The sequence below is a fragment of the Narcine bancroftii genome, chromosome 4 (genome assembly GCF_036971445.1).
Source record: "Narcine bancroftii isolate sNarBan1 chromosome 4, sNarBan1.hap1, whole genome shotgun sequence".
NCBI lineage: Eukaryota > Metazoa > Chordata > Chondrichthyes > Torpediniformes > Narcinidae > Narcine > Narcine bancroftii.
This window is the reverse complement of record NC_091472.1, coordinates 67,040,483-67,061,993: the sequence shown is the minus strand read 5'-3', so window position 1 is coordinate 67,061,993 and position 21,511 is coordinate 67,040,483. Positions and strand designations below refer to the sequence as shown.

At 40.7% G+C, this 21,511-nt stretch overlaps 1 protein-coding gene across 3 annotated transcripts in view; it reads left to right on the top strand.

Moving 5' to 3' along the window:
* fancl (FA complementation group L) overlaps nucleotides 1–21,511 on the top strand; it is an 82,172-nt gene that overhangs the window by 35,630 nt on the left and 25,031 nt on the right. For all 3 annotated transcript variants that reach the window (XR_011355772.1, XM_069931504.1, XM_069931505.1), the window contains exons 5-7: nucleotides 2,865–2,925; nucleotides 5,642–5,698; nucleotides 15,103–15,200. Coding sequence is in view for 2 of the 3 variants with exons in the window: in XM_069931504.1 (XP_069787605.1) it covers nucleotides 2,865–2,925; nucleotides 5,642–5,698; nucleotides 15,103–15,200 (216 nt within the window). In the remaining variant the exon portion in view is untranslated. The remainder of the gene's footprint in view (nucleotides 1–2,864; nucleotides 2,926–5,641; nucleotides 5,699–15,102; nucleotides 15,201–21,511) is intronic.

Below are 21,511 nucleotides of genomic sequence, written 5' to 3'. Positions count from 1 at the left end.
TTCACACTACTGACCTATGACTGCATTGCCAGATCCACCTCCAACAGTGCCATCAAATTTGCAGATGACACAACAGTAATTGGCCTCCTCAACAACAATGAGTCGCACTACAGAGAGGTAGAAAATCTCGTGAAATGGTGCAAAGTAACAACCTGAATTTCAGTGGGAACAAGATCAAGGAGATGATCATGGATATCAGGAGGACCAGGAACGACCACCCTTCACTACACATCAACAACTCTGTAGTAGAGAGAGTGGAGATCACCAAGTTATTTGGAGTTCTCTTAAATAGTGACCTATTGTGGACACTCAATATATCCTTATTTGTCAGGAAGGTGCAACAGCGACTGCACTTCCTGAGGAGACTGAAGCGGGCAAGGGTACTGGCCACCATAATGTCAACCTTCTATAGGAGCTCTGTCAAGAGCTTTCTGGCCAGCTGCATCACAGTATAGAATAGTTGCTGCAAAAATTAGATCAGAGGTCAATTCACGGGACCATAAGAGTGGCAGAGAGGATCACTGGAGTCTCCCTCCTCACCCCCTCCATCCCCATCGACATGGCGTGGGATCGTTATCTGAAGAGGCAGTGCAAAATCATCGAGGACTCCTTCCACCCCGCAGAGAGCAAATATCAGCTGCTCCCGTCAGCACCACCAGGCTGAGAAAAGCTTCTTCCCACAGGCAGTGAGAATGCTGAATGACCAAAAGAACTGCTCTCGTGAACCATCCGAGACTCATTTGTACAAAATAATCTTTTTTTATTTAGATATAATACTTGCCCTGCATGTATATTATTTGTCTGAGTGTGTTATGTCGTGTTTTTGCACTGAAGACTTCGTTGGGTTGTATTTATACAAGCAGATGACAATAAACTCGACTTGAAAAGCACAATATTGGTCAGAAATTCAATGAGGGTGATCTTAACCTTTTATTAAGTACTACTATAAACTTTCTTAGATGCAATCTATTTTGCTATCTTAAAGGTATCTCTAGAAATGCAATTCATTAGTATTTCTTAAACTGTTGATTTAAATTATGCATGTATGTAGACCATGAATTTGTATCCTTGATGGTAACAAGCATGAAATATGCCTAAAATATAGTTTATTGGTCCTGAAGATTGGGATTTGTTCTGGATTCTGATTGTAGCAATCATCAAGTATGGAAAGTGACTGGCGTTGTCTATAATTTTTGATAAATACTAAGTTCAGTGGATTAGGTGAACTAGAGTGAAGATGGGGTGTGTGTCAGGTGTGACATTGAATAAAATCTCATTTAAACATCACACGCATCAGGCAACTCAATTCAGGATACACTGAAACCTTTCTACATCTAAAAGATAGAAGTCAGATAGAAAATGTAGGTCCCACAAAACTTAAAACGTTTAGTGTCATTCAGATTAAATAATTACTTAAACATATTTCCTTTATTTCAGAGATTCTAAGCTGCATTAGAAAACTATCACCTTATCATAATGGAATATCGATAGGCATAATTTATAACCTGGTTTTAGCCTGAGGTTTTTAATTTGGGTTACAAAGATTACCAAAGAGGTTTCATTAAATCCTTATAGGACTTTCAAACATGGTCAATTCAGGTGTTTATTGTAACAACTGAAAAGAACACTCCAAATTCCCACTTAAAAAGTTGAATTTTAATTCATTAAATTATCACCATAATCGTGCGGTCCCTGCACGTGGAAAATTGACCTCTGGCCCATTCAGACTAGGCAGACCAAGCAACTTGTTGCACAATCACCCACCCAGATCCCTTTCATTCTCTCACATTGCCCTGAAATCCTCCCATCCCCCTCCCCCACAACAATTCTAACTCTCTCCTACACATTGGGGAACATTTAGAGTGGCCAATTAACTAACTGTCTTTGGGATACAAGAAGAAACTGGATCATCTTGATCTCACAATTGTGCACTTTCTTTTCGAACGGAAGGGTGGTGCGATTGAAGAGAATATGGGTGGGATGAAACTGTTAATACATTGGCTGCTTTCCCAAGGTGATGGGAGGTGTAAATGGAATAGACAGAGGAGTGGGGTTGATGTGATGGACTGAGCCACGTTCACAATGGTACTTGGGTTTTCTCCATCATTACTTTTTATCTGAATGATGAGGCCTGCAATCTGATGTATTTCTTTCAAACAATGCTATTTATGACTTGTGTATTACGTAATTCCATGAAAGTGATGTCACAGGTAGACAGGGTTGAAATAAAAAGCTTTTGGCATCTTGGCCTTCATGAATCAAAGCAGTGAGTATAGGAGTTGGAATGTTACAGTGAGGTTGTATAAGACATTGGTGAGGCCAAATTTGGATTATTGTGTGTAGTTTTGGTCACCTAACTACAGGAAGGATATCAGTAAGATTGAAAGAGTGCAGAGAAGCTTTACTAGAATGTTGCCAGATCCTCAGAAGTTGAGTTACAGGGAAAAATTAAGCAGGTTCGGAGTTTATTCCTTCAAGTGTAAAGGAATGAGGGGATATTTGATAGAGGTTTACAAAATTATGAGGGGTATAGACAGAGTAGGCCCTTTCCATTTAGATTAGGAGAGACAAATACGAGAGGACTTGGCTTTACGGTGAAAGGGGAACCTCTTCACTCAGAGATTGGTCGAAGTGTGAAACGAGTTGCCATCTGATGTGGTTAATGCAGCCTCTTAAGTTTTAAGAATAAATTGAATAGACACATGGATGGGAGAGGTGTGGAGGATTATGAACTGGGTACAGGGTATTGAGACTAGGGGAATGATGTTTTGGCACAGACTAGAAGAGCTGAATGGCCTGTTTTCTCTGCTGTAGTGTTTTATGGTAATGTGTATTGTTTTATTTTTGTTTTTAATCTGTTGAAGGCTTCAGTGCAGCTGGCAGTTAAACCAACTCTTGCATGGATACCAGCACATTGTGAAACAGGTAATGTGTAAAATAATCGCTTCAGTAGTGTAATAAAAATTTAGAGGTTGGAATAAATTCTCAAGACAGTAAAAATCTATTGAATTTTAATTTACCTTACTAAATCAAGATAGAAAATAGATTTGTTTCTACAAGTCAACACTTTACTAATATTATGAAAATTGCATTTAACAGAAATTTTAATGGACATAAGCATTCACTGAGCAAAGACAGTGCATTGGAATATTTCTGTGTTTGCATTTAATTGTGATTAGAACACTACAGCACTAAGAAGGCCCTCGATATGCCAACCCATGTATTCCTTTTATAAAAAAAAACAAAACCCTCCCTACTCTCTAACCCTCTTTTTTCCATCCACGTGCCTATGTAAGGTCTCTTAAATGCCCTCAATATTTCAGCCTCCTCCACCATCCCTGACAAGGCACCCACAACTCTAATTTTTCTTTTAAAAAACAACCCTGATGTCTTCCCTAAACTTCCCTCCCTTCACTTTGTATATATGTCTTCTGGTGTTTGCTATTCCTGCTCAGGGAAAAGGCACTGGCTGTCCACCCTATCTACGCCTCTCATAATCATGTAGACCTCTATCAAGTCTCCTCTCATCCATCTATGTTCCAAAGAGAAAAGTCTCAGCTTTGCTAACTTTGCCTCATGAGACTTATTTTCCAATCCAGGCAGCATCCTGGTAAATCTCCTCAGCACCCTCTCCTTAGCTTCCACATCCTTCCAATAATGAGATGACCAGAGCTGAACACAATACTCTGTGTGGTCTCACCAGAGATTTGTAGAGTTGCAACATAACTTCTTGACTCTTGAACTCAATCCTCCTATTAATGAAGCCCAGCATCCCATAGGCCTTCTTAACTATCCTATCAATCTGCGAGGCGACCTTCAGGAATGTATAGATTTGGATTCCAAGTTCCCTCTGTTTATCCACACTCCTAAATAACCGACTATTAACCCCGTACTCAAATATATAGAAACTGATCCCATTAATGGAAGAGTGAATGTCAGAGGATCAGATTTAAGTTGACTGCCAAAAGAGCCGAAAAATGTTTGTTTTTAATATATATATATATATATATATATATATATATACATATATATGCAATGATTTTAAGTATCTGAGCTGGACCCTTGACAGGTGCAACTACAGCTTTCAAAAAAAGTTGGATTAATCCTTGAAAGGAAGAAAAATATAAAGAGCTGTTACCACAGGATGTAGGAGCAGGACATCCGGACTTCTCTGACAAAGAGTTAGCATGACCTCGAAGGTCAGAATAACACCTCCTTGACTATTGTCTGTTATTCTGAGGTATTAACAGCAACAAATATTGACAAAACATGGAAATTTTATCATCTTCGTCAGGCTAAAAACTCTTCCTCTCTCTCTCCATTTGTCTTGCACCTACAAAATCAACTGCCTCCACCTCCTCACGTGTCCATTATTGATCATCCCTCCCTTGTTCACCAATACTCCAACTCTTCCATCCATGTTATTTTTAGAAGTGCTATGGTTAGCGTAGCTGTTGGCACAACACTGTAATCGCACCAGTGATCTATCGCTGTCTGTGATGAGTTTGAACATTCTCCCTGTGTCTACGTGGGTTTTCTCCAGGTGCTCCAGTTTCCTCCAACCAATCAAAATGTAACTGAGGTTTTTAGATTAATTGGGTATAGATGTGTGGCACAGGCTCGTGTACCGTTTTAGACATACTGTGCTGTATGTTTAAATGTAAAAATTTAATTTAAAATTTCTAGAAACAATTTCATCAATGGGCTTCTGGTTGTTATACTTTTAACCTTGTTGCAGAGGAAAATTCAGATTTATAGACTGTTTAGTGTTGAGAATCAAGAGAGCACAAAATAAGCCAAAGAGTTGTCCAGAAATGAGCCCTTCACTCTACGCTAATCCCATTTGCTTGCATAAAATCTGTATCCTATTCCTTGCCTATTCATGTCTGTTGAAAATGTCTTATAAATGCAGTGATTGTATCTGATTCCACTATCTCTTCAGCAAGGTTGATATCAATACTTCTCTGTATATGAAAACTTACCCCTAACATTCCCTTCACAATTCTTTCCTGACTCCTTCCTCTCACCTTAACCCATGTCCTCTTGTTATTCAAATCCTTGTAATATGCAAAAGATTCTGATTATACGTTGTGTAGTGCTACTTATAATTTTATATACCTCTATCAGATTTCCCTTCAATATCATTTGCTCCAGGAAAAATGCAATCTCCCAATAACTAAAATCCTCCAAAATTGTTATCTATTTCCTCTGCTCTCTCTCTCCAGCCTATCCATGTTCTTCACAGCACTCAGAAATCTAATTAATGACCTTTGTTTCTGAATATAAGAAATATATTTGAAATATATGAAACCCCAAATAGCTGTGGCAACCATAAAAACATAGGGATGGGCTGTCAAATGAATTTGGAGGAGATTAAAGTGTGGGTCTTATTCTGGTTAATTTTATGCCTATTGAGGACTTGCTTCTTATAATCTCATTTAATAATTCCAGGATGTTTTGGGCCAGCCAGATTGTCCTTTCACATGTAGATTGTGTAAATCTGACAGAATGCCAAGTGTGGGCATTGATTCTGTTCCAAAATGGAGCCCATAATCTACTCAAAGTTTAACCTCGTGTACAACAACGCTGTAGCAAATAATGAGAAATCATTTGACCAATTTTGTTTTTTTGTCTTCTCTAGAGACTGCAGCAATCCACTGATCTAGTCAACTTTTTGCTGGAGTTTAAAACTGTTCTGGTGAGTAAAACTACAAGTAGAACCTAAAGTTCCATAAACATATATATTTGTATTTATTATGAAATGTAGATGTCCTACAGAAATATCTCCAGTTTATATTTCCAGCTTTTAAGTGCAGCCTGTCATATTCAAAGTATTTTAAAGTTTCATTTTCAAAAATTGAATAATATTTTTAATTCTGAAATTTTGAAAAGTTAAAATGTAAAAGAGAAAGGATGATAATATTTCAAAAGAGCAATACTAGCTCATTGTATTCTGACTGTGTTTTAAAACCCAAGCCTAGATAAACTTTAACCAGGTTTGGATTTTAAAATTCAGTTCAGGATATAAAAAAACCACTATGACTGCACACACTTGTCTTAACTTGAACTGAAGGTTAGTGTGGAGATGATTGCTTAAGAATAATTTCGAAGACATTTTGGAAAAGCAAGACGTTGCAGATGCTGGAAGTTTGAAACAAAAGCATAAAGTGCTGGAAACATTCAGCAGATCATTTATTCCTTTGCATTATTTTACAAGAAACCTTGCGCCTCATTTTGACATATCTTCATCGACTCCAGACTTGAACATAACAAGCTTATTCTTCCTGTAAAGGAGCTTTTGCTGATGCCTGCACACGCAATAGTGGGAAAAGTTTTAAAAACAAAAAATCTTGTTTGTGTATGTATATGTACTATAGGAGTGGGGTAAGACATGACAAATTTTAACACAAATAAATATATTCTTGTCCATTTTTATTTATAGAGATCTGTATTCAACAGATCTAAACCACCATTTTTTTTGTCATTACATTTTTCCTATAGTTAGTAAAATGATTTTTCTTGTACCTTAGCTAGCATAATGCTCACATGTACAGCTACATGTGTGAGAGAGAGGGGAATCTAACAATAAGATTTGACACTTCCAACCTTAGTGGAGCATGTAGCAAAATTCCCAGTGAAATATGACCAATAAAATCAGCAAACCATTTAAGTTCTTGAAAAAAACTATTTCTACCACATGGCATAAGAATAAAATATTAATAGCTGTTGATCTACTTTTGAAAATTTTGCCAAAGGCAAGGCATCCAATAATTTGCATGACATTCTCTTTTATTCACTTTTTTTTCCTCTGATGTGTAATGTCTCATCCAGAAGAGTCAGCCAAGATCACTGAAATGCTTTGGAAATGTGCAAACATCTTTTGGAATGGTCCTTTATCAGTAAATCATACATTACATAAAATGGGCTTTCTTTTCCTTAGTACTTTGCTTATCCAATCAGTTTTTTTTTTAAAGGTGACCAACTGGAAAGTTTATCTCATCCATTCCTTGAGACAAGAGTACTTTTGATTGTGGATCAAACTTTGAAGCTGCTATTATCCCCTGTGTCTTTGTATATTAACTATATCCAGTCTTTTGAAGCTTTATTTGGACAAACCTACATTCAGAAGAAATCAGTTGTGTTCAGTTCTTGCACTGGCAAGAGTCTTAAACTATTTGCTTTGTCCACCTTTCTCAAAAAGAATGTTAGTTCAGAAACCAATATGAATACGAAATTGTTTCAAAAATGAGAAAGGTCAAGATTGCTGCCTAACTAGCTGAGAGCTTCTATAATTTCCCGACTTTATTTCAATAGGTACTAGCCTTACGTTAGAATTTAAATAACCAGTTGTTTTGAAGATTGGGTGTGTTTTCTTAAGGAATTCTTGTTTGCAATGAGAAGTGTTTTATGTTTCAGAAATGTTGTATTTAAGTTTTATATAAATTATGCTGTTTAATAATTTCAAAAAATTGTTGATAAGCCTAATCTTAAAGTATAAACCAATGAAGTGTAAGTTTTGGCCCAATGCCAAATCACATTGTGCATTAAATTGTTGGACAATGTAACAAAAAGTATCAGAGCACTAAATATGGGGATGGTGTGCTCTTAATTCCATAAGAATTATGGAATTAATTCTTATGCAATGAGAAAGTCACAGATCCAGTTGCAGAGGGGGGACAGAGGCCCAGAGTTTGTAGCTTCATGACCAGCACTGAGGGAATAATGGATGTTGAAGGTGGAGCTGGAGTCGATGAAGAGCAGCCGTATGTATGAATTGCTATTTTATCATTAAAATGCAATCATAGTAGCTGAAGCTGGGTTTGTGGCCAGTTCACTCCTTACTATATTCTCATCAAGTATTTTGCATGTTTTGTGTGAGAGCATCTCACACAAAAATCTTCCAAATCTTGAAATCAGACGTACCTGGCAGGGTACTGAAAATCTGCACCAACCAACTAGCAGGAGCGTCACAGACATTTTCAAATTCTTATTGCTGCAGTCAGAGGTTCCCATCTGCTTCAAAAGGGCATCAATCATCTTGGTGCCCAAGAAGAGCAGTGTGAGCTGCCTCAATGACTCTCGCCTAGTAGCACTAATTTCTGTAATGAAATGTTTTGAGAGGCTGGCCAAGGCCAGAATTAACACCTACCCAAGCAAAGATCATGACCAATTGCAATTTGCCTATCATCACAATCGCTCCTCAGCAGATATCTTGCTGGCTCTCCACACAGCTTTAGAACACCTTGAAAATAGCAATTCATACATACGGCTGCTCTTCAACGACTCCAGCTCCACCTTCAACATCCATTATTCCCTCAGTGCTGGTCATGAAGCTATAAACTCTGGGCCTCTGTCCCCCCTCTGCAACTGGATCTGTGACTTTCTCATTGCATAACTATTTTTATTTCTTATTATTGTTGTAGGATGGTTCATGATATGAATGTGAGCTCAAAGATGCTGCTTCAAAACACCACATTTTGTGACTTGTTCATGACAATGAATTCTCATTCTGATATAAAACCTTAAATATTTAAAAGCAAAACTAAATTGTTGATGCTAAAAAAAAAGAAATAAAAACACAGGTTATTCAGAATACTCAAAAGCACAAGCAGCGTCTATGAAGAGAAACGAGTAAAACCTTGGATTGATCTGTCATCAGACTGAAAATCAAAAATCTACAGATGCTATAAATCTGTTATTACGATAGAACTCTACAGTCTCCTATAACTTGCTTTCTCCGCCAGTGTCAGGACTGGTCATTTCTGCTGGAGGTCATCCATCTATGATAATGGCTCAGATTTTCTCTTTTGTCAGCATAGTCTGATCGGCTGAGCATGTTCCACAACCCAGCATTTTACAACTTCTATGTTCTTGTTTGTGTTCTCTCTTTTCTACAATTGCCGACATTTTAAAAATTTTTCTTTCTCTCTTACTGCCCCGTTGATCAGATGACATCTTGAATTTATGCCTGTTATGAATTAACAAAATTTGTTATGAACTAACAAAGGAACAACAATGGAAAATTCACCAGACAATGATAAATTCAAAATAATAGTTTTTATTAAACTATTAATAACATAACATTTCTTACTGAACTCTAAACTTAACCCCACTATGCACAAATGTAAAATGTATGTGTGTGTGTGGGCCAAATCCCAACCATCACGGTTTAGGCATAATTCTGAAAAGTCCATTTTAAATTTCACCATCTTATGTTGAACTTTAAGATTTTAAAATTGCAGTTCATAAATAATTATGAAGCATTTTTAAACACTATATCTTTAGACCTCTTTAAAATTCACAATTTTCTTTCGTAGAGTTGGTTTCAGAGCGATGTTTCTTCATGCGAGTGATTTTGCAAACTCCCTCTTACCTTGCTAAAGAGTTACAGAATCTGTTTTCCACCATTATTTCTTTCTTAATCGAGAGTGACCTTTTTTTCATGGACACAAGGCTGTCCTCTTTGAGGCAGTCAGAGTGGCTATTTCTTTTAAAATACCATTTTTGTGTTTCTCCTTTTATTAAGGAGAGCACAGACAGCTTTCCTTCTCTAAAGGAAATATTGCTGCTTTCTCAGTCCAATGTCTCACATAATGGCCAAGTCTTCTTCAACTGACCCCCTTTGTCTCTGATTTTGATAATATATTTCTTACAGATTTTTCATGACACATGGTATGACGTCATAACATTCTTTGAAGTTCTTCTGAACCTTTTACATCTTGCTAAAAAGCGTAATTTAATCTTTGTCTTACCAAACTTAAAATCAAAGTTTAGGCATAAGTAATTGTCACTGTTTGATGTTTCTCTCTTCCAAAATATTGCTACCGAGCTGTCAGGGATGGACCATCAAAGTGGCTTCTTGTAAACGGTCCATTGTTCTCCTTATCTCAAAAAACCATCACCATATCTTTCATCTCTTCTGTAACTGTAGTCAGAACTGCCAATTTCAAAGATTCTCTCTCCCTGTTTAAAATGCAAATGTGTTTTGTCTTTATGCCCCTAAAAACCAAACCCACAAAATAACCTTACTAAAATGTGTATAAAAATATAGTTCAACATTAAACTAAAGATAAACCATGGGACAATTTCATCAAAATGCCAAGGACAACCTTGGTGTCACTCTATCAATGATATTCCATATGTCCTATCCAATAACTGTCCTCACCCTCTTGGTGCAATTTTCTCTTTGACAATTCTGATGGAGGAACCTTACTCCCAACATTTTCTGATTTTTATCTTAACAAGAACCGGTCTTGCAATAAAATTTAAATGGTTAGTTGAATTGTGGTTTTGGCCATGGTCAGGCTTCAGATGATCAGAATTTTTTTTATCCAACTTTTTGAAAGCAAAAGTTGTTGTCTTCAGTCTCCACTAAAAATTCTTACCCCTGATATTGACTCTCAGTCTGAGGTCAAACCCTCACCATGGGCTGAGCATCTGACTACTTGGTTGTTTCGAGATCAAGATTGCCTAATTCTACCTGGTTAACTGCCTGATTTTGCTCCTGTTTCAATCTCTTTGTATCTACATTCAAGTCAAAAATATGCTGGCCAATCTTTTGCTTTATACCCTCTGCTCTTATTCAGCTTACCTATGTGCTTTGTAATTAGTATCAAACTCCATTTAATTGTAAGCATGTGACTTACTCTGTGATCTTTTGCCTCCCTGTCTCTCCTCCTAATCTAGATGAGTGATATCTGCTTTGGGGAACCTTTATTCTTCTGAGAAAGCACGAGTGTTGTGCCTGCTTGACTGTCACATCAGCATGGGGATTATCAGATTATTGTTTCAAGTTCTTAGAAATAAAGATAACCAATTTACTCTGCCAAATTCAGTGCCATTAATAGGGACAGGGGTGTGGACTCTACCCCTTTCTTTGGACAGTGATCATCTCCTTTGTCTTATTGACGTTAAGAGAAAAGTTATAATCTTGGCATCATGCCACTAGATCTCCTTCATGCATTCTGTCTTAATTTTTTTTGATTTCCAGCCCGTTTCTGTGGTGTCATTCATGAGTTTGAAGATGGAGATGCAATCGTATTTAGCTGTATCATTGTGGGTATAGAGGGATTATAGTTTGGGACAGAAGGCACATCCTTGAGGTGCCTCAGTGTTGAATGTGATCGTGAAGAGGTTGTTAACCATTTTCACTCATTATGATGTGTTAGATAAGAAGTCAAAGATCCATTTGCATATTTGGGTGCTAAGGTCTAGATCTTGAAGTTTGGACTTAAGTTTACCATGGGCTATGGTATTGAAGAAAGAGGTAAAGCTTACAAGCTGTTGTCTCAGGTAGATGTCCTTAGCATCCAGGTGTTCCAGGGCCAAGTAGAGAGTCAGAAAGATGGTGTCTGCTGTATAGAAAATAAAGTTACAGAGAACTTAAAGTATCCCCTTTCACACTTCCAAGTGGTCCCAATTGGCCTAAAAAGGGTCAACTGAAAGAAAAATCTTCTCAACACAGACGTGAGATGATGTCATAGACTGCCTCGGCCCCTAATATAATCCCCAGTGTCTGCAGACGCCGGCATTGAAATCAGGCTAGTGTAGAATGGGCAATTGCATTCTGGGATAGAAATGACCCAAGTTTTTGCATGAGTGAAAGAACATGAAGGAAGAAAAGATTAAAATTAAGGTATAAATTTTGCCGTGGGAAAGTTGCAGTGGGTGAGAGAGAGAGGAGGTAAATACCAATAGCATACAATTTTTAATCAGCGTTGGAAAGTTGGTAGTGCTATAGTGCCCAATTTATAAAGAAAGTCTTCTTTGGCTTGGCTTCGCGGACGAAGATTTATGGAGGGGGTAAAAAGTCCACGTCAGCTGCAGGCTCGTTTGTGGCTGACCAGTCCGATGCGGGACAGGCAGACACGATTGCAGCGGTTGCAAGGGAAAATTGGTTGGTTGGGGTTGGGTGTTGGGTTTTTCCTCCTTTGCCTTTTGTCAGTGAGGTGGGCTCTGCGGTCTTCTTCAAAGGAGGCTGCTGCCCGCCAAACTGTGAGGCGCCAAGATGCACGGTTTGAGGCGTTATCAGCCCACTGGCGGTGGTCAATGTGGCAGGCACCAAGAGATTTCTTTAGGCAGTCCTTGTACCTTTTCTTTGGTGCACCTCTGTCACGGTGGCCAGTGGAGAGCTCGCCATATAATACGATCTTGGGAAGGCGATGGTCCTCCATTCTGGAGACGTGACCCATCCAGCGCAGCTGGATCTTCAGCAGCGTGGACTCGATGCTGTCGACCTCTGCCATCTTGAGTACCTCGACGTTAGGGGTGTGAGCGCTCCAATGGATGTTGAGGATGGAGCGGAGACAACGCTGGTGGAAGCGTTCTAGGAGCCGTAGGTGGTGCCGGTAGAGGACCCATGATTCGGAGCCGAACAGGAGTGTGGGTATGACAACGGCTCTGTATACGCTTATCTTTGTGAGGTTTTTCAGTTGGTTGTTTTTCCAGACTCTTTTGTGTAGTCTTCCAAAGGCGCTATTTGCCTTGGCAAAGTAGGGATAAAACAATGGCGGGCCTGACTTCCCAGAATGCCGTGCTCCATGCATGCAGCTGTGCATACAGCCCTTTCTTTGCTGTATGGAATTCAGGGAGGGCAGGTCCGCCATTGCTTTTTCTCAAGGTATTTATATATTGTGTTTGATAGCGCTACCAATTTTCCCATGCTGTTTTAATTGTTTGCGATAGCGCTACCAACTTTCCCATGCTGTTTAAAAAATGCTGTTTATTGCTCGCACTTTCCCACAGTCTCTTATAAAGGTTTATATAGGGCACATCAATAACAGGGGCTGAAGGGCTCATACTGTGCTGTACATTATGTTATAATTAGGCATGATTAATTTTGCTCAAATATAAAATCATAAATCATTGATCAGGATTTAGAGCAGGTCCACCATCGATCCATGTGTCCTGTCATCACCATCCTAACCCCGGGGATGGCTCCTTGCAAGTCTAAACATGTACAGTGTCCCAGTTAAGATTGGTCAAGTGTGAACAGAAAAACTCCATTCCTATCCCAGGACACTGAATGGCCGATTTAGTGGGATGCAACTGTAAAAGGGACTACAGACAGATCCATCTTTGAGTAAATGCATTCGTGAACCTAAAAGGCTGATGTGTTATGCAGTAGGTCACCAACTAGTCGAGCTCTGTCTCCACTATTACAGAAGCTACATTGTTATTATCTGTGACTTCAGAACTCACTGGACTGGACTGAAAACCTATCCTTCTTGTCCTCCAAGTAGAAGAGTTGTATTTGATTAAAATAAACCAAGTGCCTTCGGACATCTTACTTTGCTCTATATAGTTGTATGTTTTCTGTTGTGTCTCTATTTTCAGTTGTGAATGTGTTTTAAATGAGCAATTTTATAAGGCTGTCAGCTGTTTTTGTAGGTTGACAGCTATGCTGTCTTGGGCAACAAGACCTCCTTCCAAGTTCACTGCAATTTTATTTAGTTGTTTCATGGTATGCCATCTAGTAGATAGATCAAGAAATAAAAACACCCAAATTGCAAAATTTCAATGCCAGAGCCAAGACTAATTTGATTTCTAGTACTTTGGAATTCTAATATACTGTTAAAGGAAGCAACTATCAACATTTATTTATTGAGACATACAGCACAGTAGCAGACAATTTCGGCCCACAACTCCATGTTGTCTAATTTACCCCCAATTAACCTACACCCCTGGTACGTTTTTGAACAGTAGGAAAAAAACTGGAGCTCCTGGAGAAAACCCACACAGACACAGGGAGAACGTACAAACTCCTTACAGACAGTGTGGGATTCAAACACTGGACCAGTCCCAGTTGCTGGCACTGTAAAGGCATTGCACTAACCATTGCACCAACCATGTCGCCATTCAATATTCCTACATCATAGCTGCTTGCCTTAATCATTCTTAGAAAGCAGCAACCAGATACCATCTAGTTCAACAGATGTTTCCTGCTGATAGATAACTAGGTGTGAAGCATTTTTAATATTTTTTTTATTAACATTTAAGACATTAAAATCACAACAAGATTCCAAACAGTAAAGATGCAAACTGTTGTATTTATGCCAAGTTTCAGATCTTCGGGTAAGAAGGAAGGAGGCCATTTCAACCTATCAAGTTTATGTTGGCTGACAATCCAATTCCCTCTACTTTTACTGGTAACTTCACCTTCCCCCAGATTCTCCCAGTCACCTTCACAAAATCGGACCAGTTTACAATGGACAGTTTACTTGGTAACCTGTGGGTCTTTGGGCTGTGCAAGGAAACTGGAGCAACCAGAGGAATGCCACAAAGAGAACATGCAAAAGTAGACTCCAGGTCAGGATTGAATCTGAGTTCCTGATGTTAAAAGACAGCTGCTCTACCAGCACCACTTTGTCATCCTAGACAAAGCCTGTCTCTGCAAAATCCTTCAAACTTACTTGGTAACCTCTTCGTCTTTGGGCTGTGCAAGGAAACTGGAGCAACCAGAGGAACAACTCTTTGTCACAAAGAGAACATGATTAAAGTCATTGAAACTCTCAATTTATTTTGAGAGTTGGTCTTATAATGTTGACCTGACTTTTGTAATGCATGAAGATTGGCAATTTCCAGTGGCTTTTGTATTTTCCAAAATGCCTGTAACAAAACTAATAACTTTCACCTCTACAGCAGTGGTTGTCAACCTTTTTCTTTCCACTCACATACTACTTTTAAGTATTCCCTGTGTCATCGGTGCTCTGTGATTAGTAAGGGATTGCTTAAGGTGGTATGTGGGTAGAAAGAAAAAGTTTGAAAACCACTATTTTAATTGTACCTTAATGACTCGTTATATGCTCAGTTTCATAACTCCAAAGGAAATGGGCCAATGACAATTTTTCTCAAGGAAAATATTTCAGTAACAATTGGGACTAGAGCACTGATTCTCAAACTTCTCTTTCACTCACATACCACCTTAAGCAATCCCTTACTAATCATAGAGCACCGAATACTTAAAGTGCTATGTGAGTGGGAAGAAAAAGGCTGAGAACCATTGCTCTACAGCATCCTACTGAAGTGCATTATACAGTTGTCTGCTCCAAAATGTTTGTCTGATAAAGATGTAGATGATTGTTTAACATTCTCTTTTTACAGGAAATTGCATTAAGAAATAAACATAATCTGCAAAGTCCCCCTCCTCCACAGTATTATGCACAGCTAATTAAAGAGATTGAAAATTTAGGATGGGATAAGTAAGTTGTGATTCCTTTCTATTCAAATAGTTCTCATAAGCATGTGTAGAATTTGCAGTATTGCTATTTAAAAAATTGTATTTGTTATTTAATATTTATTTTAAATATTTATTGAGGATAATGGCACAGCAGGAGGATTCTCAAGTTTCTTATGCATGCAGCTGATTGCCAGCTGATCTTCTTTTCAAGATGATACTCCTCTGGCCTTATCAGAAAGCATTTTTTTGGCCTTTGCATGGCCCCTGGTGGTTCAGGAACTGCATTGCTAGAGGCTAAATTTTAATTTTAATTTGCTATCTTTTTCATGCTATTCATAAACAAGGCCTAATCGAGATATTTAATGATAAAAATGTTCCCGTTTGATAAATACAGGTAAGATGTATCCTTGATAAATGAATCAGGAATAAAGACTAATATTAAAGCTAGGGCAGGTCATTTTCATTTGCAGAAAGGGATAGGCGTATGCTCAGGGTGTGTGTAAATATTAGTTGCTCCACAAATGATATGTGGTCCCGTAGTAATTATAGTTTTAATGATTTAGACATCTTGGTCAGTAAGTCACAAGAAAGGTATGCAAGAAAGGTGGGTAAATTATGTACTCTAGATCCTGGCACAGTTTTATTAGCTGATTGTTCACTGCCTGATCATTATCCAGATTTGTTTACAGAATTTGACTTAAAAAAAATAATAATAATTTAGATGTACGTCATGGTAATATGCTCATGCCACCCAATTGACCTACAACTTCTGCACATTTTGAACAGTGGGAGGAAACCAGAGCCCTGGGGATAAACCCATGCAGAAGTAGGAAGAATGTGCTAACCATGCTGCCTTTAATTACTTAATTATGAAAGTTGTTTGCACAATATTTACTCAGAGATCTGGCACCTTAACAATGCATTTTCTTTCTCCAATGAAATCCATATTGAACTTTAAATGGGTGAAGGTCATTGGAGGATGTAAGGACTGGTGGAAAGCCTGTATGTGACTTGTTACCCTTCTGCCAGGGAACTGCACATGTCATATCCATGTGGATGACGAATCCTATAGACTCCTTTCCTGCCTTTTGTTCAATTGTAGATATAATTGTTCATTCCTCCTGATATTGCTGTTCCCTACAGGAAACAAAAAAAATCAATGATCATAGGACCATTGGCTAGTTCTTTTCTATTTAATGAAAGCACTAGAAATTGTCCTAGATCTATTATTTCATAAGCTGAAGTTAAAGGGGCATATTCTTTGGGCCAGGGGTCCCCAAACTTTTTAGATTATCAACCCCTTCATGGAATCCTTGATCCCTCATAGACCCCCAGACATGTACATTAAATAAATAAATGTTATTTTTGATTTTCATTACATACTTGAAAATAAAGTTAAGGCTTTGCAACAAGCAAGCAAATAATTACAATAGCTCCATTCTCAACATCAAGTGTGATGCTGTCTGCATCAGGGAAGTCGCCTCCGGATCCTAGGCAGGAGTGGGGACATTGGGCTCCGAGGCCAGCACAGGGATGTCAGGCTTGCGGCAGGAGCAGGGACCTCAGGCTCTACAATTCTTTCCACCCCAAAAGTTCAATTGACTCCCCCGCCCCCCACCCCAGCATTTATCAACCCCCTTGCATTTTTCGACCCTTGGATAGTCCCATCGATCCCAGGGGTCGATATCGAACACTTTGGAGATAGGCCATGCTTTTATTTCTCTCTAATGTGGACCCTGGTACAGTCTTTTTAAGAAACTCAGCTCCCAGCTGAGTTTTTTTTACTGTGACTGAGTGCAGCATCAGGGTTGGCTTATTGCAAACAGCCAACCACACTTGTAAAATCACTTTGGGGACCAATGGGGATCAGCCCCTGGGCTCACCAGCCCAGCTGTGTGATCAGTCACTGTTGTCACTACAATTGAATATTTGTGACTGTCTGGAGATTTGCACCCAGTAATGCCCAAAAGCTGTCAAATATTTTTATAATACAGTTTATTTTTCTCAACATTTAAGACATTAAAATCACACACAAAAAAACACAAAATACAAAACAATGAAGATATGAACTGGTGTGTGTGTGTGTGTGTGGCAGATTTCATATTTTTATGCAAAATAGGAGCCTATTTCAACCTATCAAGTATGTACTGTTTTGACAGCAATCCAATTCTCTTATTACATTTGCTGGTAACTTCACTCTCCCCAGGAATGCCACTTGATCACAAAGAGAACATGCAACTTGATACGAGGTCAGGATTGAATCAAGATTCCTGATGCTGAGAGGCAATTGCTCTATTATTACTATTTTGTCACCTAGACAAAGCCTGTCTTTGCAAAATCCTCCAAATTCACAAGTAGTATAACAAACCTTTTAGTACCCTCTCCCAAGCTAATATCTTCAGCTCTTACCTGGTTGTTACACTTGGCTAGATCCATTGGGCAGGCCTTACCATTCATATGCTCAGAACCAGACATTTGACTAGGCGTTGTGTTCTGACCTTTATCATGGGAAGGTACTATCAGGTAGATGGAAGAAAAGAATCAGAAGTACATCCCAGGCTCCTTGAAAAAAATGCCACATTCACATTGACTCCTGAGAACCTTTGGTCCATGACTGCTTTAAATGGAAAAGGAACATTCAGAGTGACATTGAGAACTTGAGACTGTTTCAGAAACTCCATGTAAGCTACAAAGAGGGTATCATGTCACATACTATCCACTTGTCCATCACATAGGTTGCCTTCTTTCCAATCATGGGAGAGTCTGCAGTTCCAAAATTAGCCTCATCAGTTTTGACAGAACTCACAAAACTGGACTGGAGGTGAAGACCATCACTGTGCTGAGATTCTCTAAAGAAGAAGGAGAAATAGCACCCTGACACAGAACTGGTTGTTAGGCTTTCAGCCTGAGAGCCTTGTTGGTCTGTAAGTGGACAGGTCGAGCTTGAGCTAGAGTAGTTGGGTGGAAGATACCATTTCTGGCATAGCCTGAAGCCCATCCTGGAATTAGGACTTCTGGAACTGCAATAACGAATATGCTGCAGTCAGTGCTATTGTAGCAGCTCGAGCCAACACAGAAAATGACCGTTGAACACGGCGACTGGCAAAGCATTGTGTGGGCTGAAACGCCCGTTTCCATAAGCTGCTGGCAGAGTGGTGAAACTGGCCGATCACTGCCAGAGGATCGCAGGGGACCCAGGCATCCGAAGTAACCAATCGGCAACTGACCAGCTCAAGCCACACCCTGGTGGTGATGCAGCTGAGCTGACTATAAAAGGCAGAGCTGCCACTGAATAAACTCAGTGTCGAATACACTCTACTGCTGTGTGTGTCTTCTGTGTATTCGAGCTACAGCCTTATACTAAGAGCTATAACCTAGCTGTAGCCATAGCAACCTCATTACAATGGTGAACCCGACTGGTCTAAACGGCACTTTGGACCCGAAGATGGAAGAGCAACCTGCGATCAATGTCATAGCATTGAAGTTGTTTGGCTTTGCATGTCGCTACCACAGGTGTGGTACCAGCAAGCTGAGGCACAGTTCACCATTCTATGGATCTCTGCCAACAGCATGCTACTACCACATGGTCAGCGCCATTGATCAGGACACTGCAGCCCCCATCATCGACCTCCTCCATCAGTCCCTGGAACAAGGAAGGTATGTGGCCATCAAAGAGCTGTTAACCTGCACTTTCGAGCTCTCAAAGTGCAAGTGCACTGCCCGACTGTTGCATAGCAATGGTTTGAGGAACAGGGCCTCTTCCTCTCTCATGAGCTTTCAACGATGACCACTCCTCCTGCCCGCTGTTCAAGCAGATCCTCCTGGAGAGGCTGCCCGAGGACATCTGACTGCTTATCGCGGAGGAAGACTTTGATGACCCCAGGAAGGTGGCTACCCGAGCAGAACTGCTCTGGGTGGTGAAGAGGGATGCCTGCGCTTCGCTTGAGCAGGTGACAGCACCGCATCATCAGCGCTTGGCCAGGAAGACCACTGACCACCCAAATACCACGCCCCATCAGTGAGCAGCACTGGTTCTATCGCTGATAGTGCGGTCCTGAGGCTAGTCTATGCCGCTCCACCTGTGAGTTCCAGGGAAATGCCCAGACCGGCCATCTTAATGGCTGTGACGACCAGCCATCTGTATAGCCTGCTACACATTCAAGACTCCCTGTTGGCCCAGCGTTTCTTTGTAGACACCTGGGTCATTCCCCCAACCGGCTTGGAGGCCCACTGCGGCAAAGTGGGTCGGGAGCTCTGAGCAGCAAATGGCTTCAACATCCGAACATTCAGCACCTGCACCATTCCCCTACGCTTCAGGGGACAATTTAATTGGAAGTTTACGGTGGTGGCCGTGTAACAACCATTACTGGGGATTTCCTGCGGGCCAACTCATTCCTGGTGGATGTCAAGGGGGGCTGGCTGGTGCAAGCCCAGACATTTCAGTCACTCTCGCTCAAGGGCACTGAACTCACCAGCCCCCACCTGAACTCTGTGAGTACTGCCGACAACTAATTGTCTCAGGCCCTAGCAAAAATCCCCTCCATCACCATGCCTCACTTCCATTTGGCAGAACCCAAACATGGGGTGAGGCACTAAATCATTACAGGGGCCGTCCCCTCCACGCTACGGCGTGGCGTTTCTCCCCTGAGAAACTCAACCTTGCCAGGGATAAGTTCAAAAAGATAGAGGAACTCTGCATTGTGCAGTGCTCTGATAGTCCTTGGGCCTCCCCTCTCCACATGGACCTCAAGGCAGTGGGTGATTTGAGGCCGTGCGGAGACTACCAGCACCTCAACAGGGCTACCATACCGGACAGCTATCCTATGCCTCATATCCAAGACTTCACTGCTAACCTGTAATGGACATGGATATTCTCAAAGGTGGACCTCATCAGGAGCTATCACCAGATCCTGGTACACCCCGAAGACTCCAAAAACCACCATCATAATCCCTTTTGTATTATTTGAATTTCTCCGCGTGCCCTTCGGGTTAAAAAATATGGCTCAGACTTTCCAGAGGCTGATGGATGCAGTGGGCCGGGTCCTGCATTTTGCCTTTGTCTACCTCAACGACTTTTTAATCGCCAGCCACACCCGCACCGAGCACAATGCCCACTTAAAACAATTATTCTCCAGGCTGAGTGATTTGGCCAGTTTGGCCGAGAGGCTATTGATTTCCTGGGCGTATTGACCAATGTGGATCTCGACTGTTACCCACTAAGGTGGACACTTCGCTCTTTCCCCATGCCTTCGACAGTGAAGGGACTACGAGTGTTTGCAGGTCTGGTCAACTTTTATCACCACTTCATATCTGCAATGGCCCGCATCATGAGCCCACTTTTTCCCTTCATGGCAGGACCCAGTAAAAACATACAATGGACCTAGGAAGTGACTGAGGCCTTCCAGGCCACCAAAAATACCCTAGCCAATGCCACCTTTCTCGTGCACCCACGGACAGATGCCCCGACTGCCCTCACGACAGACATCACCATCACAGTGGTCGGGGGTGTACTTGAGAAACTGGTGAATGGACAGTGGCAACCGCTGGCCTTTTTCAGTAAACACGTCAGGCCACCAGAGCTCAAGTACAGTGCCTTTGATAGAGAACTGTTAGCCTTATACCTGGCAATTCTGGACTTTCGTTACTTCCTGGAGGGCAGGAAGTTCATAATTTACACGGACCACAGACACCTTACCTTTGCCTTCAGTAAGGTGTTAGATCCATGGTCAGCCAGGCAACAATGGCAACTGTCCTACATTTCCGAATTTACAACAGACATTGAACACATATCTGGCAAATACAACATGGTGGCCAATGCCCTATCCTGTCTGGCTATCTTGGCAGTGCATGACCCTACCCCTGGCATTGACTATGTGGATCTGGCTGATGCGCAGCAAGTAGACCCTGACATTCCAGCGGACCAGACAGCGCTCACCGGCTTACAACTGGAGGATATCCAGATTGCTCCTGGTAATTGCACGCTGCTCTTCAACACCTTGACGGGTAAACCTCGCCCTGTCATTCTGGCTGCATGTAAGAGGTGAGTTTTCAACTTGGCTCACACCGCCATCAGGACTACAGTCAAAATGGCAGTGAATAGGTATGTCTGGCACAGTCTCCTCAAAGAGGTCGCCCTGTGGGCCAGGACTCGTACTCAGTACCAATCATCCAAAATCCAGACTTGTATTAAAGCTCCACCACAGACATTCGAGCCAGCATGTTGCTACTTCAGCCATGTCCACATTGATATTGTGGGGCCTCATCCGTATCCAGAGGAGCACATTACTTTCTCACAATTGTCGACCAGGTTTCCAGAGGTCGTGCCACTATCAG